This window comes from Anopheles cruzii, unplaced genomic scaffold (genome assembly GCF_943734635.1).
Source record: "Anopheles cruzii unplaced genomic scaffold, idAnoCruzAS_RS32_06 scaffold00067_ctg1, whole genome shotgun sequence".
NCBI lineage: Eukaryota > Metazoa > Arthropoda > Insecta > Diptera > Culicidae > Anopheles > Anopheles cruzii.
The window spans coordinates 33,990-52,689 of NW_026453860.1; the positions used below are offsets into that span (position 1 = coordinate 33,990).

The 18,700-nt window shown below is 49.1% G+C and overlaps 1 protein-coding gene across 1 annotated transcript in view; it reads right to left on the bottom strand.

Annotated features, from left to right (window-relative positions):
* Positions 1-18,700, bottom strand: part of LOC128275958 (uncharacterized protein DDB_G0271670-like) — a 72,378-nt gene that overhangs the window by 22,355 nt on the left and 31,323 nt on the right. Inside the window, exon 5 of the mRNA XM_053014428.1 lies at positions 18,055-18,518. Coding sequence (XP_052870388.1) covers positions 18,055-18,518 — 464 coding nt within the window. The remainder of the gene's footprint in view (positions 1-18,054; positions 18,519-18,700) is intronic.

Consider the following 18,700-nt stretch of genomic DNA (forward strand, 5'->3'; position numbering starts at 1 on the left):
AGACAAAAGTTCTTCGTAACATTATGGGAAGTTCCTGAAAGTATCGCGTGGGAAGTGGTGGCAGCAAATGGACGGGATGCGTTGTTCCCGCCACACTATTATGTAACTCCAAAAATAGCGCAGACATGTCGGATCGGTAAGAGATAACCGTTGTCGAGTTTTTATTTTCCAACTCCGAGCCCCCGTGAAGTTCCCGTGCCGTCGTCGACCGGGAGCTTTTACGATGATAATAATTTGCTCTGTTGATTCGCGTAGCAGTGCAGTCAGTGGGACAGCTACCACATCCACAAACAGCACCGTTTTACGTCGGACAGTAGAGCGGACGTCGGGCCGTAAAACCCATTTCTTATCGACCGTGCGGCCGTGGCCTCGGCAAGCAGCGGAGCGGAGCATAAAAACTATCACCAGAGTGGCCGCACAGCGATCACCGGTACCATGTTTGTGACTTTTGGGCGCGCCACGCATTGGGGCAGCAACATAAAACAGCTCGAGCACTTACACTTACGCTTTACACGGGCTAGTGAGTGGGCGAGCGAGAGAGTGAGAGAGAGGGAGCGAAGGAGCAAAAAAATAACAAACAACAACAATGATAAAACAGAACCGGATCGACCCCATTTTACTGTCGACAGAAAGTCGGGGCCAACCAACTTTCCGAACCGGTCCGTAAACAATCATTGTTCCCTTGGGGTGGGGGGAGGGGGGGCAGCTACTAGTTCCCGGTCCGGCAGCTACTGTTTGGCTCCCCAGCTTTTCGAGGAGGGGGATGCATTTTCTTCGTTACGTCTTCGGTTCGCCCACGTACGGCGTGATAACGGCCAGCGCGGGCGAGTCCTTCGCTCTCCTTTGATCGGGGTAAAAGTTCTTTTTTATGATTATTTTACGCCATCAACCGGCGCCGTCCTCCAAGCGCTCCCGGGGAACTGTTACGCCGTCGTGGCCATGGCCATCGTCTTGGAGGCCACCACCCACCTCGTTCACAGAATCCTTCCCCCCAGATTACGCTCTCATTGGCTGCCACTGTTATCGGAACTGACGTCGGAGGGTAGAGCGAACGACACCAAAACCAAAAAAAAAACCTCAAACAACAGCGTGACAGTGTACGTCTGAAATTGATATGGCGTCGTTTTTGTTGTAAGTCCCGCCTCCCCGCCGCCTTTTGCCCCGTCGCCCACCGGCGAGTGTTGGCCCATTTCCAAACCTCGTAAATAACGAAGGTTGAGGGTTTTTGGGGGTTCCATTTGTGCGCCACCCGGCCACACCCGGGGTATCAGGCGCAAAACATGCGCCACCCGAAGCCGTTCCGCCATTTGTCTGGTGTGCGATTATGACACACACGGCGGGAATTTTTGGTGGCCGAAGAAGAAAACACGACGCCAAACACAATTTGCTGTAGCATTCGGTGTGTGGCTGGTGGCGAAAAAATTCAAATTTATTGAAATATGTCAGAAATGATTAAAATTTGCTTCATAAAATATATCGGATCGGATCGGTGGGCTTGGGACTCTGGGCAACATACTATTGGCTGGGAATGGCCGCGTTATCGCTTTATTTGATCTTTTCTTCCCGAACGCGCGCGCGTAGGCCATTGCGCGGTTTTCACGACGTCACGTTGTCGGTTGGAGAGTTGGATAACGTATTAAGTGTGGCCAATAAAGAAAAAACGCAAGATGCTCTTGATTGACACGCCGAGAATTTCCTGTGAGTGTGTTTACTATTTGCGCGAGGTGGTACAGTTAAAATGTGGACCGAAAGACCGTACCGGACATTCTCGTCTCCTCCCGTCCATCAACCAATTGAAGAAGCCAAAAACGTGAAATACAATTTTATAAAGAATCGCCAATTTGTTGTGGACCTGTCATTTGACTGGTGTAACGCTATTGTTCAATTATTACAATTTAGTACCATTAGAATGGACAGAGCCGTATTAAGCAACTTAATGTTTTTGCACTGACTTGCTGACGTCTTTCGCATACAAACCGATTAATTGGTGAAGCGATGAGCTAAGGAAGAGCTACTGCGATCGTTGAAGTTTGTTCTGAAATTGGCTAGAAAACGATCGAATGCCATGTCGTACACCTTGAACATGCCTCCATGATTCGGAATTGGCAATTTTCTGTCCCCAAATAAGGATCTCATCTTAATGCAGGCATATCTATTAGTATCTGTCACCATGTGACTATTTCCTATTCCTTAAGCTCAAATTTGCCATGAAAGGATCATTTTATGATGAAATTCCAGCGATTTATGCAGCTGCAACACGGGTTATTAACCAAATGACACATAAACGCGTATAACTTCAAAATCTGTCATTCGATTGGCATGAAATTTGATGCGTTTAAAAGAGGAAAAACATATCTTTCAAGCTATGTTACTAGCTCATATATTTAGCTGTTTTTTTTTAATAAAATCTCGCTATTTAAATGAAATACTGTGTAAATAGTTATGAACATGAGAGCAGTTCGCAATTTTCCAAACCGGAAATTTACTCACCGTTTCGAATAGCTACTTTCCGTATTTCACGCCTTTGTAACGAATATAGTTTAGCATCTGGTCCAGTTATCACTTTGTGGTCTCACATTCGGAAACATTTGAACGCATAGCGTCTGCCGGAATGTCGTGTAAAAGGCCGTCTTGTTTTGGCGCCTTAAACTGTCTTCCGGGACGGATCAAACGTGACGAATGTTCACGAACGACGTTTTGAGCCTCACATATATGATTGTTCATCATCGCGTTCACCTGAGCATCTGGGTACGAGCACAACAGTCGCACGTGCGCTCAATCATACCCGCCAGTCAGCAGTCGCTGGCATCGACGGAAAGCGAACGGGCAAAACTGTAACGGAAAGTAGCTCCACGAGAACCGACCGGAAAAAAGTAAGAAAGCAGCATAAACGAGCTGAACCATTTTGGCTTTTTTTTTTGTTTGTTTCGTAGCATCATATCCCCTTCCCGAAGGCGAAGGTTGATTGCTTGTTTGTGAAGCAAAAAAGGAAAGAAATGGCGTTTTTCTTCACATCCGCCTCTCCGGAATGATGATCCCGGGCGGCGCACACACCGATGGCAAACAAACAATTCATCCCGTACGCACGGAGCCCCGCGAAACTCGAACGGAACGGTGCCCCGGTGCCCCGGTACCGGCGAAGAATAACATAATTTCTGTGCCAGCTATACCGAACGCACCGCACCGCACGCTTGGCATCATATCACCGTTATTCTTTTTCCGTACGAAGAACCTAAGATGTATTCGCTTCGTTTTTGCCTCTCCTGCGCTCGGTTCAGCACCCGATCCCCAGTCGCAGGCAGGGCATTGCTTTATGGACGCACGGTGCTATTGTTGGGAGCTCATTTTGCCGACGAACCCGCCGACAGTTGCCACCGCCACCGCCACCGTGCGCATAAACCGAGCCACACACACACACACGGAACGGTTATGGAACGGATATGGTCTTGTTTCGATTTACCGCCACAAACGGCATCCCATCAACATAATCAGCATGAATCAGGTCACAATAGCTGGCAGTTAGCTGAGCACGTACCACACATAAACCTCACCGGCACCGCGGGATGGGGTGCGGGCCCCCGACTGTGGATGCTGATGGGAGGCGGAACCGTGGCGTGCATTCGTTATGCTAATCCAGTCAATAGAACAATCAATCTGATGAATTACCCCGGGGCTAGTGGCTTGTTAATCATAAATGTATTACCGTTGGCTGGCTTCCCGGAATCCACCGGGGCCCGGGGCAGACCGTAGACGCGAAGGTCGTCGAAAAATGGTAAATATATTTATGGGCCCGGAGCAGGACCGAGAGCTTTGCATGTCATCTTCGGTCCCGGTCCGTGTAACGTTGTTAGGAAATCGAATAACATAATTCAAATGCGGTACAGAATTCGTGTGTCGCTTTTAATGAAATTTAATTACACCGAGGTACGTTTGAATGAACGATGGAGAATGCCAAAATAATGATCCTATTGATCACTTACTGGTGGTTCACGTAGCCACAAAATGAAAAGCTTCCAAAACTAATCAAACACGCCCGTTTGACAATGGAGACGCATGGTGGCCAATGAAGTAATGGACGTATTCTATACATTTTGTCACATAAATTAAAAAAGGGAATAATATTATTCAAAAACTAGAATAATTTATTAACTTCCTAAAAAGAAAACTTTGCCAATTCGGTTCAAGGACGCGACATGGCCGTCGGATTGGCCCAACACAATTATACCGACGATGGAGACGCCTGGTCACCGATAATTGGCAGTTAGATAAATAACGTTTTAGTTACTTAAAAATGTTTGCTTTACGATTTATGCGAACCAAAAACCTCGTCCTTTCCGATCCCATCCCATCCGGTGGTGATTTTGCATTTCATTCGACGCCAAGTCGTGCCCATGCGAATCGATCCTGCTCTGCGCTTCAGTGTTCGCCATTCACTGACGCTATTTGTCTCCCGACGTCAACCCCGTGACAATGGTACGCTTATCCGGGCAACCGGATCAACCGCCCCCCGTGCCCATTCAAGTGCGCCGCTTTCGAGTTATGGCGTTCGGCGTTATCAGCACGCAAGGAGTTTGCGGGCAAATCCGCGCTCTCGCCATATGGTCGAGCGTCGAGACTATGGAATGGAAATGCGACGCGTGCTGCGGATCCGTCAACGTGACACTTTCAAGCGTCGACTTCACGCCACGACGTGTGAGTAGCGGCGTACCTTCTCCTCCAACGGCACCCGCGATCCGGATCATCGAGCCAAAGGAGTGTTTCGATAAGGAAACGCGAAACGAAACATAAAAATGCTCCTCGTCTCCAGCCTTTCTTACACGCCACGCTCAAGGACCTGGCACAGCACACCTTTCCTTTCCCCCTATTCGGTGATGCACGGCACTCCGACGTGCGCTTTCGGGTCGCGCGGTTGGTGTGAAATATTTATCACTCGATGGGGTTTGGGGCGCCAAACCTCGGGCTCGGTCTTGACACCATGACGACCATGCTGTCAGCCATCAGGCGACGGGTTTTTATTCTTTTGGGTGGTTTTGCCAGCGCGAGCCGTAAGGTAGCGCATAAGTAAGGCGCTCGTTTGCATTCCAAAACGAACCGCAAATAATCCCGTGCGCCAAACGGGGCCGAGCCGGCGCCGTTCTTTCGCCTCACTGTCGCCCGTTGCACGGAGCCAGGATGTTTTGCGCGAAAAACACGCCCGTGAGTCACGGCACCCGTTAACCTCCAGCAAACGGAATTTCTAATCCTGCGGTGTAAACCTGGATGAATCTGGTAGCTCAGCGTCAAAGCGTCCCGTCCCTGCCCTGCCACTGCCACCCAGCGTGCCACTTATCACCCCCCGTACCCGCGCCTCGAACATGATAAGAATGTGCAAAATGTCTACCGTGCGCCACGATCCACCTTAAACCGTAACATTAGTGGCAAACTTTCGCTTCGTTACTCAAGCCGGACGACTCGGAGCGTAGTCCTTTGGCTGCCACCCCGCGGGAGCGCTCTGGCCCCTTCAACTACGTGCTTCGGCCGCGTTGGAATTGGCGGGAAAAGCTTCCGGAGCCTTCTGCTCACCACTTCAACGGGAAATGTAATTGATTGCCTGTCGATTGTGTTCGGCAGTGGCGAAACCCGTCAATCAACCCCCCCCGCCCCCCCGCCCCCCCGCCCCCCCGTCCATCGTGGTCGTTGCCATTAATGAGGAAAGCCATCTTTTGCCGCCCACCGCAGGACCCGCTCTCGCTCTCTCGGGCCTGCCGGGAGTAATTTTTCACACGAATTTTCACCCGAGAGCCTTATTTACATTTTCCATCAGTCCATCAAGGGTCCACAGAGTGGCGGTGCCCAACAGGTGCCATAATCGGCTTTTAACCGCCATCTGCGGACCCACCCCCCCCCGCCGGTCCCTCCGATCCCCTCGGACTCGTGGTCAAATTCCGAGGGCGCAGACACCGTGTTCTCGCCCTTCAGAATTTCCCATTTCCTTATTCTTCCCGGTAGGTAGGGGACGGGAGGGAATGAGAATTTCCCTCCGGTTCCCGGACGCCCGTTTCACCGTGCGGCACTACGGGGGCCGAGGAAGACCCCTGCGCCACGCGAAAAGATGGAGATTAATTTCGATCGTCATGGTCGGTGTTTATTAAAAATTTCGTTACATTCGACGCCCTTTTCACCCACGCCCGGGACACGCACTTTGTCCACCCGGGCCGCCGCGGAACCTCTGCACCCCCAAAAAAGCTCTTCCCCATCGCAGGGTGGTAAATGGAACGAGAAACGGGCAAGGACAAAATAAAAAAAAATCCCACCAACCGGAGGGAAATAAAATCGCCCCTCTAATGCGCTTTTCATTTACCGCCGGAGGCTCGTGACCGGGTTTCCCAACGCGGTCCGCCTTGGTGATGGTGCTCTGCCTTGGAGCCACCGGGACGAGGAACCGCTCGCCCCCCAAAGCCCCGCGCGTAAGTCGAGGGCGAGATTGATGAGTTGAGATTTAATTTTGTGGTTGAATTGATTTGATTTCGGAATGTGTGTGTGTGTGTGTGTGTGTGTGTGTGTGTGGCGCCATCGCGACCCCATCGCTACCCTTGTTGGCAGAGGGTTGGCTTGTTTTTCCGGCCACGGTTGGCCACGAAAGTCACGGATAAATCACAGCCGGAACGTACGGTCGCGCGGTCCGGACCCCCTATTAGTATGCCAGCTGGGTGGGTCCGGTCCTTGGCGCGCCCAGGAGTGAATGTAATTCAATTAACGAAGGTTAAGCGAAGGGAATTATCACCTGAGATGGTCCACCGGTCTCCTGAAACGCGCCTTCTCGCAAGCATGACCATAAAAGTGATTACAAACCATTCACCGGATTACGCTTGCTGCCGGCCGGTGGGATTTTTTGGACTTTGGCCTGGTCGCTGGAGGTGTTTGAAGTGCCACTGAAGGTGGGGTCGATAGGGCACGCTTCCGTTTCACGTAAATAATGCTAATCTGATCTGCCTATATCGCGGGATCCACTGTTGAGGATCCAGCATTTCCGAAATGTCGCTCCAGTTTGACCCAGATGACAGTTGGATCCGACCAACCGACAGCTCTCCGTGCTCCGTGCACATCATCTTGGACGGGCAGTGAAATAATGACCCCGGAAAGCCACTTTGTAGCATCGTTTTAAATAAAATCTTCCCGGCGGAAGCCCGGCGGCGGCATCGGTTGTGTAACTGAAGCATCCTTGCCAACAGCTGCCGACATCACGGGGCCACCGAGCTAACAATCACGTTCATTATTGGGTGGCCCCTTCCAGGTCATTGAGGCCAACGCTCGGAACGGTCCCAGGACCGTTCCCGGGTCTCGGGCACCGGGCGTGTCCATTTTCTATCTGTCGCCTCCCGAAGGATGACGGGGCCCCGTCATAAAAACGCCGGTGACACCACCGAGAGGTTCCAGAATGCGTCGCCATTGGCAATTGGTTTCATTGCCGCACTGTCACGACCGGCCGGTCAGCCAGCCAGCCAGCCGACCGGGACTCTCGGGAGATTCTGCAACGAGCGGCAGAATATTTCCCAGCACCGGAACCGGGAGCTCCGGAACTACGCGCAGATGGCAATTCTGTCATGCGATCCGAAACTATCCGCCTGTTTACAGTGGAATGTTTATTGGCAAAATTAAGCGCAAACGCCGCTCGGCGGTCCACCCGCGGACGTCACGCCGTGACACCGAGGTTCGAGAGATTCTCGAGAGACTGAACTGCGAACATTCCAAGTGCTTTCAGGGGGGCGAAAAAAATGCAAACCGAAAACTGGAGCGCGAATGCCTTCTTTTTCGACCGATGGCCTCCGAGGGATTCCGAACGGGACGCGTATGGTCAGAAGCTGCACGCAGGACGTGCCGTGTCGCGGTGCGTACAATAAACATGGCTCGTAAAATGAAACTACTCGGCGGTCGTTGGCGCTATGAAACGATATGTCGGTGAAGCGCCAAACGTTCCAGCCCTGAGTGTCGTTCTCCCACAACGAAGATTCATGGTGCCGTCGGAGTTTTGGACCCAAAATTGTACACTACGCTGCGTTCGCTCATATTTTGCGATTATGATGATGAATGCGTTGAAGCACCTTTAAATGAATGTTCGGTGTTGTACAAGCTTCGTGGAAAACCGTTGAAATCATCGCTTCGTATCGCTTCGGCATCGTGGTGGCTCTATTTTAATCAATTTTAAGAGATGACGTTGATCGAACAACGAAGCGTGCGATCCTCCGAAGCGTGCATCCCGTAGCCTGGGGTCGTCAAATTAAATGTGACGTGTGGGTTGATAAGTCCGAACGATTACTCACACATGGAGTATCTTAGAGGTTTGTTTATACACAGTCATCAGGACAGCACAGGCTGTGTACGCATTTAAGATTTTGACCTCACGTATTGACTCGCCAACACTCCTGTCTCGTCTCAATTTTTCTGCTCCGCTCGATGTTTGAGAAGAAGATCTAACCTCGAACTTAAAACTGATGCGCGTACGTCGCTCGCTGGACATAACGACCCGTTGCTTTCACTATGTCGCACTTATAACAATTTCTCGTCGTTACTTGACTTTAATATGTCCCTGAATCGGTGTAGAGATGTTTTTGCTTTCATGTCCTCATGGTAATTGTTGTGTCCTCGTTACTGTCGCCTGTGTCTTCCTTTGATTTCGGTTACCTGTTTCGTTTTTGCGTTTCGCCTGATTGATTAACATTTTTTTTCTAAGCTCTTGGTTAAGATTCTATTGTCAATAAGGCTAAGTTTGCCCGTTGACGGTTTTTTATGAATAAATAAATATACCTTGAGAATCGGTCTTATTTCAACGAAATCAAATGCTTATCACAATGAATCCCTCTGTTCGGTGTACGTCATATAAGGCTGGCTAAAAAGTAATCCATTATTTTTGGGTGAGATTCAAAACATTATTTAAGATACTTCCAATGGTCCGATTTACGTCAAATATGTACCGTTTTGTTGGAAAATTTGTTGTCTTTTCAAAGATAGGCTTATCATGCCTCTTTTGTAAAAGACTTAGTAGTTATTGGCGAAAAACTGGAGCAATCCATTTTCACAATCCTTTTTTGATCTCAGTTTTTCATCACTCAGGAAATTTTGTAATGCGCAAAAAAGGTGTCAATCGCTTAGTGCAAGGTCCGTACTATACGGTGGATGCAATAAAACATCCCTAACAAACTCCCGGACTTTCTGGTGAGTCACTAACAACGTGCGTGACATTTCGTTTTCCTGATGGAACACAACACCTCTTCTGTTGGCCGATTCTGGTCGTTTCTGGTCAATTGTTAGCTTCAAACCGTGCAGTTGTTGGTAGTAGAGAACTGAATTTATTGTTAAGCCACACGGAAGCGACTCATAATAAACGATTCCTTTCAAGTCCCACCATATACCCAGTAGAACCTTCCTAGCCGTTATTTGTGGTTTGGTAACAGGTTAAGTTGCTTCACCACGCTTAGACCACGACTGATTTCACACAATATTGTCGTAAGTGACCCATTTCTCATCCCCAATACCAATCCGTTTAAGAAATGGTTCGATTTCATTCCGTGGGGCCAAAACTGTGCAGATGGCCATCATGTTTTTTGGTGTAAATTGGGTGGCGCCCAAATATCGAGCTTCTTTGTGTATCCAGCTTTGCGCAAATGGCTTAAAACTGTTTGTTGGTTAATCTTTAGCTCCTCGCCGATGCTCTGACTACTAACATGCCGATCTACTTTGATTATTTCAGTGATTTTATCGACATTTTTGATGACGTGTCTGCCTAGGCTTTAACATAAAAAATAACTGAAACGGATCAACGAAACCAAAATTTCACCCAGCTAGCTGTAAGAGTATCGGTACCATGAACACCATGCAAAATTTCAGTGGCCTAGCTTGAGTTTTCGCCTTTATCGGACAAAAAATGTAAAATGTACCGAGTTTTCTCTGCGTTGACCTCCATTGTTAATACCCTGTAACTCACAAACGAATAGAACAAAAAAAAAATGAAGGCATTTTTTGAAGTGTAAAGAATCAGCTTTAAAACGAGCCTAAACTTGAAACTGTACGATCGATACTTCACGAGATATCGATCACTAAAGGCATCTACCGAAAAAATAATGGATTACTTTTTAGCCAGCCTGATATATCGTTTATCGGCTCTTTTCAATTGTATTATCTTTAAGTTTAGATATAAGATTCAACTAGGCTTTGTAAGCCCGTTGATGATGATTGTATAATGAAATGTAAATTTGATTTTATACAAAGTATGTGCCATCGCCAGACACATATTTCTCCTATCTCTCTGCTAAATCTTGGATTTCCAGGCTAAAGAATTCTTCGTCTTTTGAAACAAACCAATTAGTCCTCCAATTTCGTCCTCCTTCCTCGTAAGAATAAAACAAGGGAAATAGCAGCTCCCATCCAAGTGATTTGATAGTATCCTGAACCAGTTTTGCTTTGTGGGTCATGAGTAACCATAAAAACGCCAGGTTCAGTGGTCATTAAGCCCCACCAGGCGCCTCCATGGCGCACCAGAAAACACTGCGTTCTGGCCGTTTTTCGATCAATGTATGGTTCAAATTGATCCTTTGTTGTCAGAAGTGATCTGAATTAACGGTTTCATCAGGTTTTAGGAGCTTGTGATGCATCATACCTTTCTGTCCCATCAGAAAGTCCGTTTTCGGAGTCCTCCAACGCTCTTTCCTTGTTTAGCCAAAATTGCCATTTTAACATTTTTTAAACTGCTTAAAGCATTGCGATATTCCAAAACCAAACTCAGACGAGCATTTGATGCGATTCTGTAGCAGTTTTCTTCAACAGGGGCTGAAAAATAATAATCCCCGCAAAACGTAATTTTAAGGAACAAAAGATGATATGGTCTAACCCCGTTCAAAGATCAGTTGCAAACTAAATAAATTTTTGTTTGACCGGAAATCCTTTGCCTGATGTCGTAACAAGGTAATATTGCCAAATTATACTTGGGTAGACCAAATTGAAAGCTATAGCCTTCTGTTTAAGAGTCCGTTTTTCAAGAGTATGGACCGGTATATCGACAGGGTAGTTTTTTGCTATTTGAGTTTTACGACACATTCAACATTTGCCCTCAAGCCTAGCATGGACCTAGCACTACTTTCCGGACTGAAAACGATCATAAAAGAGATTTCCGGCACAAAGAAAAGTCACCAATCAGCGGTCCGGAGCTATTGAAACATTTGAAGACACCTCCTGTTCGAAAAGAACTTCTGGCGTTATTGGCCCATGTGGTAGATTGATGATGTTCGCTCCATGATTTGCTGTGAGCTGACACAACACGCTGCTCCTGAACGGCTTGCCATCGCACATCGCACGGTGTCGGGTAGGGTAGCTCGGGCTCGGGATAAAGAGCTCCGCCAAATCCGGTCGCTAATGGATTCTGGATTCACCTCAAACCACGATTCACGGATTCACTGCCGCCACGACGGCCGGGCTCCGAAATTTTTGCTCCGGTGACTCACGAAAGTACGTCAAGCCGATATAGTGCTGCTGTCTTAATTCCGAGCACATTGCGCACAGGGCCTTTTTTTCGGCCACCGCAGATTGCGTTACCAACGGAATGTGACCTCGCGGCACCGTTAAGGTCAGGTCTTGGGATGTCGCGAACTGCAACATGCAATTGCGGGTTAAGGTAGCTAAATTAATGTTTCAAAATCTGATCTGAAGTGCTTGAGCTCCCGAAAAACGAAGTCCGATCCGATCCACAAAACACCGGGTTCAATTCCAGCCCAGCTGCCGGGTTCGGAATTTAATCAACCGGAAAAACGGGGGAGGGGCGAAAAGAAAATTCTTAAACGATAACGATTTATCTCCCACAGGCGGCCCGAGGTGGAAACCGGCTCGGTACGTCAGCAATTGGAATGGAAAAACTCGGTCTCCACGGAGCACCATAATCCCGGCTCTCCTATCTCATCTCGTTGCCAGGTGATCGTTTTGCGAGGCGCCCGGCTTTTTTCGGGGTGCTCTCGCAATTGTCCCCGTGTGCAGGTGGAAAAACCATACCGCCCATCACCTCCCCCCCGCCCCCCCGCTGATGCTCATCGAGACACTTGTTAGCATAACTTTAGAATAAACGAAAGTCGGCGTGGGGTCTCCGGGCTCCGGGGTGTTTTACCCGTCGGACCTCGGGACCTCGTTAGCGTTTATTTCGTGACCGAATTTTCCGAATTCAACCCAGGCCCGTGTGTCTATGTGTGTGTTGGCGCATTTTCCTGATCACCCAAAGAGATCGAATAAAAACGAAGCACTTGCCATATCGATTATCGTAACGCGTTTCGTCGTGTTTTCGTATCGGTCGGTCGGTTTACTTTTTATTTTTTTTGCCGCATTCAGGACCCCTACCGAGGGGTCCTGTTGTCGGGAGATTGCTTCCGTTATCTCCGTCACGAGCCGAGTGTCGTGCGTCGTTTAAGAAACAATCAACAACGGGGAAAAGTTGTGCGACTTTAGCCCGGCACGGGAATAGCGCGGGTGCTCCGGATGTGGGAGCTCAAAATTATGAAGTACCATCATGCGCACCGTCGTGTTGTGCCCTTTTCGCGACCTCGAACCGGTCCGGGGGTGGCAAACATTATGAAGCGGTAAAGACACACTTCTCGATTGCCAATATCCCCGACGATCCCCGGTAATGGCGGCGTGGTGCCCTCCTTGATAATGACAATAATGGCAGCACCGTGTACCTGGGTTACAGCGAGGCCTCCCACCGGCGGTCGACAAGGGTGGGCATAATGATGGGAAAGAATATCAAGAAAGCAAAACACCACAGAGAAATGGGAAAAAAACATGGAACACGGGTCCGGTGGAAGAGCTTCATTTTCTGTCGTCCGGAACCCCAGAGTGGCCGGATGACCAGGGCATGCAACAGGGCCCAACTTCGGACTCCACAGATATTCCAATTTATTTGAAAATTGAGTTCTGCGGACCAACTGCCCAGGCCGATCGTTATCGGTGCCGGCCAGGAAATGAAAAGCGAGACCTCCATTGAAGTGAAGCCCCTTTTTGGGTGCCATTTTGTTGTTTGTTTGGCCCCGTTTTTGGAAAACCCCAACCCGACAGAGCGACCGAGTTGTCATTTTGCTTCTTTCCGGAGAAGCCTCTCCGTCGCGGCTCTCGTCTGCTGGAATTGCTAATTTGAAGCGGGTCCGTGTCATTTGCATCGCTTACGACATTGGCACAGCATCGACGCAGGCCAAGGCGGCGCGGTCCATCGTGTGGTGGGGGGCCACATGAAAATGAGAACCCTTTTTCGGGGAAGAAAAGCCCCGCAGCAGGAAGGGAGCGAACGAAGGGAGCTTTCATTTGCTCGGAATCGGACCATCAAAGAGCCTGTGGCGCACAAACACCAGGAACACAGTGCCTCACACGCACCCGATTTGCTCCTTTCCGACGGAACACGGAACAATCTTTGTGGGACTCCCAGACCACCAGACTGCAACCGTCCGAGAGCCGTCACCAGAAAACCGTTAAACAAATCATGCTTTGCCTCATACGGAGGGAGCTATTCTTAAATGCACATCAATCGGCTCGATGGCGCACTCTAATTAGTGTGCGCCCTAATTGGGTTGGCAAATGGACGGGGCATGACAGCGACCCGACTCTCCGGAGCTTCATCACGGGAATAAGGGCATCAAAGGGGTGAGCACGCCAGTCAGTGAGACACGCCCTCAAGGCTTACCGTGCCGTGTGGTGCTGAAGTTTGGAAGTTGTTTAGTTGTTGATTCGTTTCCAAAATCTTTTTGCTGGCCTAAAACTGCTGAGCAGACTCGCGGCGTGCAATGGAAATGGCTGCGGACTTATATCAGGCATCGACCACACGGTTCTACGACATTGAAACGAATATTGGGACCTCCACTACGTTCCAGAGTAATCGTTGGAGTCGGTGGGACTCGAAGAAACCCCTCCGAAGCGCCCAAAAACACTCGGAAGGTTACGGTTCCGAGTACTTCTGGATGCACACTTTGCACTGCGCAAGCCATTCTATCTTGCAATGCTAAGGGACACGCTATAACCATGCGACCCAAACCGGATTCGTAAAACTCGGGACTTTACATGATAACGAGGCTGCCTAAAATCGTCCTACGCTCCAGAAGAACTTATGAATTACGTACACATCCGGTCATAAAAACGTCTTGCTCTCGGAACCCATGATTGCCTCTACGCCCATGGAGCCAAAAGGAATCAGGTGCTAAAATACGACGCACAAATGCACCTGGTTGCAATATGAACACATACGACGAAGGATATGGGATACGAAATCGGCCTGTTCTTGAAAAAAATAACAGGGAAAAATGTCGAAAGGCAAGAAGAACCTGACAAGACGAGCCGAAACGGCCGAAAGACAGGAAAAGGAGTTTGTTGGAATGATAAAGCATTGGGATCGCCAACATGCAGGTGATTTGGACGTGCCAAACTTCGGTTCAAATAATGGAAATTAAAACTAGGGCATAAATATCGCTGGAATAGAGTTCGTTGGAATGCGTGAGCCGCTGAATCGGCAGCTGACTATAAATTAGAAATGGAGAAATAAAATCGGGGCGAAGTTGTGTTGAACACCGTGGTGTCCACGTCTTGTAATTATTTTGACTTGAATACGCTCCTGCTTAACGCTCTAAGTTGGGGAGCCTTTACACTTTAAATAGGAAAGAAATATCAACAGCCTGTAACGTACTCGCGTTGCCTGTTACTCGGCCTGCGTACTCTTGAGCATAGGAGCCTTGACCGCCTGATATTAATGTCCAGTTTTGTCCTCGTTTCGCCGTTAAGCTGTTTCGTCAGATTTGTCTGCTTAGTTCTCTGGCTTTGATGCTTCGAACTTATTGACTCATGTGTTACAGTATGCTGTTTCCCTGTTTCCCATAACGTCGTAAAGGATGCCTTCTTTTGTTCGGGATCGTCATATCGAGGGTTATATGCGGAAGCGTAGCCGAACTGTAAAGGAACAGGCCGTTGGTGGTGGGCGGTGCGTCCGTAACAAAAATAGAGCAACGGTTTTGCGCCTTGTCGTGGGCCGGTTTTTGTTGGTTGATTTTGGGGGGGAGGTTTCCTTTTCGTAGAAAACACAGCGCGAGAGCCCATTCAATGGGGAAACACACCGTTGGATCCAACGTGGTTAAGAACGAGTAGCATAATTGCTGGCAGCGTTGCTTTGTGGTCGCCCTGGAGTGGTACACGCTTTACAGTCTTGCTACAAAACTTTGAGGTTTCGCAATGGTTGCCCAGTTTTTCAAGGACGAATGTTTGACCAGAAGCGCCTTCTGGTGCGCTCGGAGGCTTCAACGGGCCAAGAAGTCGGTAGAACCGATAGTCGACGCGTTGAAATCGTGTACGCCCGGCGGGCATCGACCATCAGTGGGGAAAAGCGGAATGGAACCTTTTCCAGGATAGAGCCAGCGCTGAATGGATGCAGCGAACTTCGCTGATGGCTTCGTTGAGCACTACCATACGCTGCAGTTGATGTTGCTGATGGCGTTTTGCTGACTGACGCCACGGCAAACCTTGCGTGTGTGTCTCGCGAGCCTGTTTATGGCTCGCCGTGCGAAGAAGGACTCGCTGCGGACTGTGATTCAGCATACATTTGTCGCTCAACTCTTCAGGGACGCGATGGCCAACTACAGCCAGCTTCTGAAACGTGGCCATAACCGGCAGACACGAAAAAATTGGGTTTGCACCGTCGCGGATTGGGTGGCATCCGGCCAGCGGGACCAAATCTCGCTCGCTTCTTTCGACCCAACCCCACGCCGCCTGCCCGCCAGACCGGACGGAAGCGGATGGGGCGGAAGTTTGGAGCGGATTATGAATAAAACATGCGCCTCGCCCTATATATGTCCCCATTGTCATCGAGAGCTTAACGAATGTGCCCGCGAATGGGAGTTTTGGAATGGTGCAAAAGATCTGCCGCCGGTGAGTGGCCGGCCGTGAAGAGACCCACCATCCCGCCGCAGCGGTCCGACGAGTCCTTCCCGGCCGGCGGCGGGAAAAATGATACCGAATAGTACTGTTTCCGTTTCGCTGCATGCTGATTTCGCGCTCTGCATAGTAGGGCAACTCGAAAGTCTTCCATCGTTTATTTCGACTGATGGCTTTCGTAATCTGCGTCTTGCGCTCTAACCGTGAAACGGTGAAACTCAATATTGTTTGAGTGTGCGTCAAAGATGAACGACGCCAGCAAAGAGAGAAATGTCTTATTTTCCAGTGTTTTTCTCTTCTAAAATTGTGAAAATTGAATAACGTAGGCTGATTTGGCTAAAATAAATAGAACGGGCCGAGCCATATAAAGTTTTGCACTCAAGTTAATGCAATTGTTTGGGTTCCAGCCGACGCCTGTCGCATAGAAACCGATTCATCGGTGCAGCGAAATGGATGATATTCAGACGAGCCACAATAATTGAAAGGTTGAAAATTTGTACTATGCTATTACATCGATGCTCTGGAAGTTTCGCTGAAAAGAGCACCAGCAAAATTAGTTGATTTCGTTTCAGAAAAATATATGTCCATTTGACTGAGCTTGAGTGTCTGGTAAAAATCTGGGACCTATAGGGTATTGTTGGATTCAATTAAAATCCCGGGGCAATGGTGTTAAATGAATAGATCTCACGTAAGACTCTACTACGGTATTGGTAACGGCGAATTTCTGCAAAGTTATATTAACATCGATTCATGTCTGAAACGTCTGATAACATCAATAAAGAATGGTCATGGTTGGATGCAAATCCTAACCCTGAACTAACGCTACTGGTATAAAAAAAACTCCATCGAAAGATTGTGGAACATTGAACGTCTCAGTTGTTGGCCAATGGAAACTAAAACTTTTAGGTGACCATTCATATTAAACCTAAAGTCGAAAACGGTGTTTTGTGATTGCTCAGCTCAATATTGTTTGAGCGTGCGTCGAAGATGAACGACGCCAGCAAAGAGAGAAATGTCTTATTTTTCAGTTTTTCTGTTCAGCAATTTTTGAAAATGTGGGTAGGTTTGGTATACGAGCCAAAATAGTGCAGATGCAGGATGAAAATTCGTTGCATCCATGCTCTGGAAGTTTCGGAAATAGAAGCACCAGAAAAAATGAATGATTTGGTTTCAGTAAAATTTATGAGTGTACGGTAAAAATCTGGGACCTCCTCTGGGACCTATTAAGTATTGTTGAGTTTAATTAAAACCTCAACTACAGTATTGGTATCGGCAATTTTTTGTGCAAAATTACAAGAAAATAGATACATGTTTGAAAAGTATGTCAACATTAACAAAGAATGTTCATGGTTCAACTTGACGTTGTTGGTAAAAGATAGCGCCACCGGAAAAAAGCACAACTAAATTCACATTCATATAAAACCTAAAGTCGGTGGAATAATGCCCGACAAATATCGAACTTTCTGATTGACCTAATGCCGTTTCGGTCGACCGTATTCGACGGTACGGCACTTTGAGTGGCGCGGCGGCGGAAAACGGCGAATCCATATCAAAATGCAAAACAGTATCGGGACATTGTTCCTGCTGCCGGCGCACCGGAGGCCATTTTTTGGCCCGCTTCCGTAGCGTTTCGATGGAGACGCCTGGTGCGACGTGCACGCGGGGAAACGGAGTGCGACGGGAACGATAATAGCATCCATTCCGAGCACCACCGCGCGACGCCGCTCCATCGCCCTGGGGTTGCCCCGCGAGCGAGTCCAAACTCTCGGCGGGGCCGTGGAAATACTACACATAGGCGAATGGCGAATTATTGTGTGACAAAAAACAACATCCCAGACACACACGCGTGGGACGTTGGCTGGGAACTTTAGGTCCTTCGTGCCCGTGGGGGTGGACTAGGGAAGAAAAATTAAATTACCCTCTTCGGCGCGGCAATGCGATGTTGCCCCGGTCCGATGCCCGTTTTGGTTTCTCGGCCGTCGTTAAAAAGCTTAATGCTTCCGTGGGGAGCCGCGTGACGAGGGCCATTAAAGGACACGGACAGGATGCCCGGCCCGGTTCTCGGTGCACACACCCCGGTTCCCCTCGGAGATGCCGTCGTTAGCGCTCCGCTTAGCGTTGATTAAAGCTGCTTACCTGCATATTCCAGGTTCGGGGCCGAGGCGCCACCTTCTGGCTGCTGGATCCTGTGCCGTGGCCGTGGCTGGCCGTGGTGCTCGAGTTCGTCGTACTGCTGGCGGCGGCGTTACTGGCAGCGGCCGCAGCGGCAACGGCCGCGGCGTTCGCTTGCTTCGTTTGCTGCATGATCTGCGAGATGAGATCGAGCTGCTGCCGGGTGAGTCCCTCGTTGCCGCTGCCCGGAGCGGGCGAGCTGGGTGAAGGCGATTTGCAACTCGAACCCGAATCACTCACGTTACCGCTGCTACTGCTGCTGCTGCTGCTACTGCTACTGCTGTTTGAGCTGCTGCTAGAAAGGCTGGAACTGCTGCTGCTCGAGCTGCAGCTACTACTGTTGCTGGCACTGCCGGAGCTGTTGGTGCTGCCACTGCCGTTGACACTGAACTGCACGATGGTGGCCCCGTGAGGTGAGCTCGCGTCGCCTGCAAGTGAAAGAGGAGTGTCAACCATAGATTAATGCGACGTATCATGATTATCGAAGCGAACGAAACCCATCGAAAGGCTCCACTCCGAATTGGCGTTAAGAAAAATTAGACTAGAATCCGTCCGTGTTCAATTTTGATGGAATTCACCCAATGGCAGGCCTTCCAGAGCACTCTCGGGG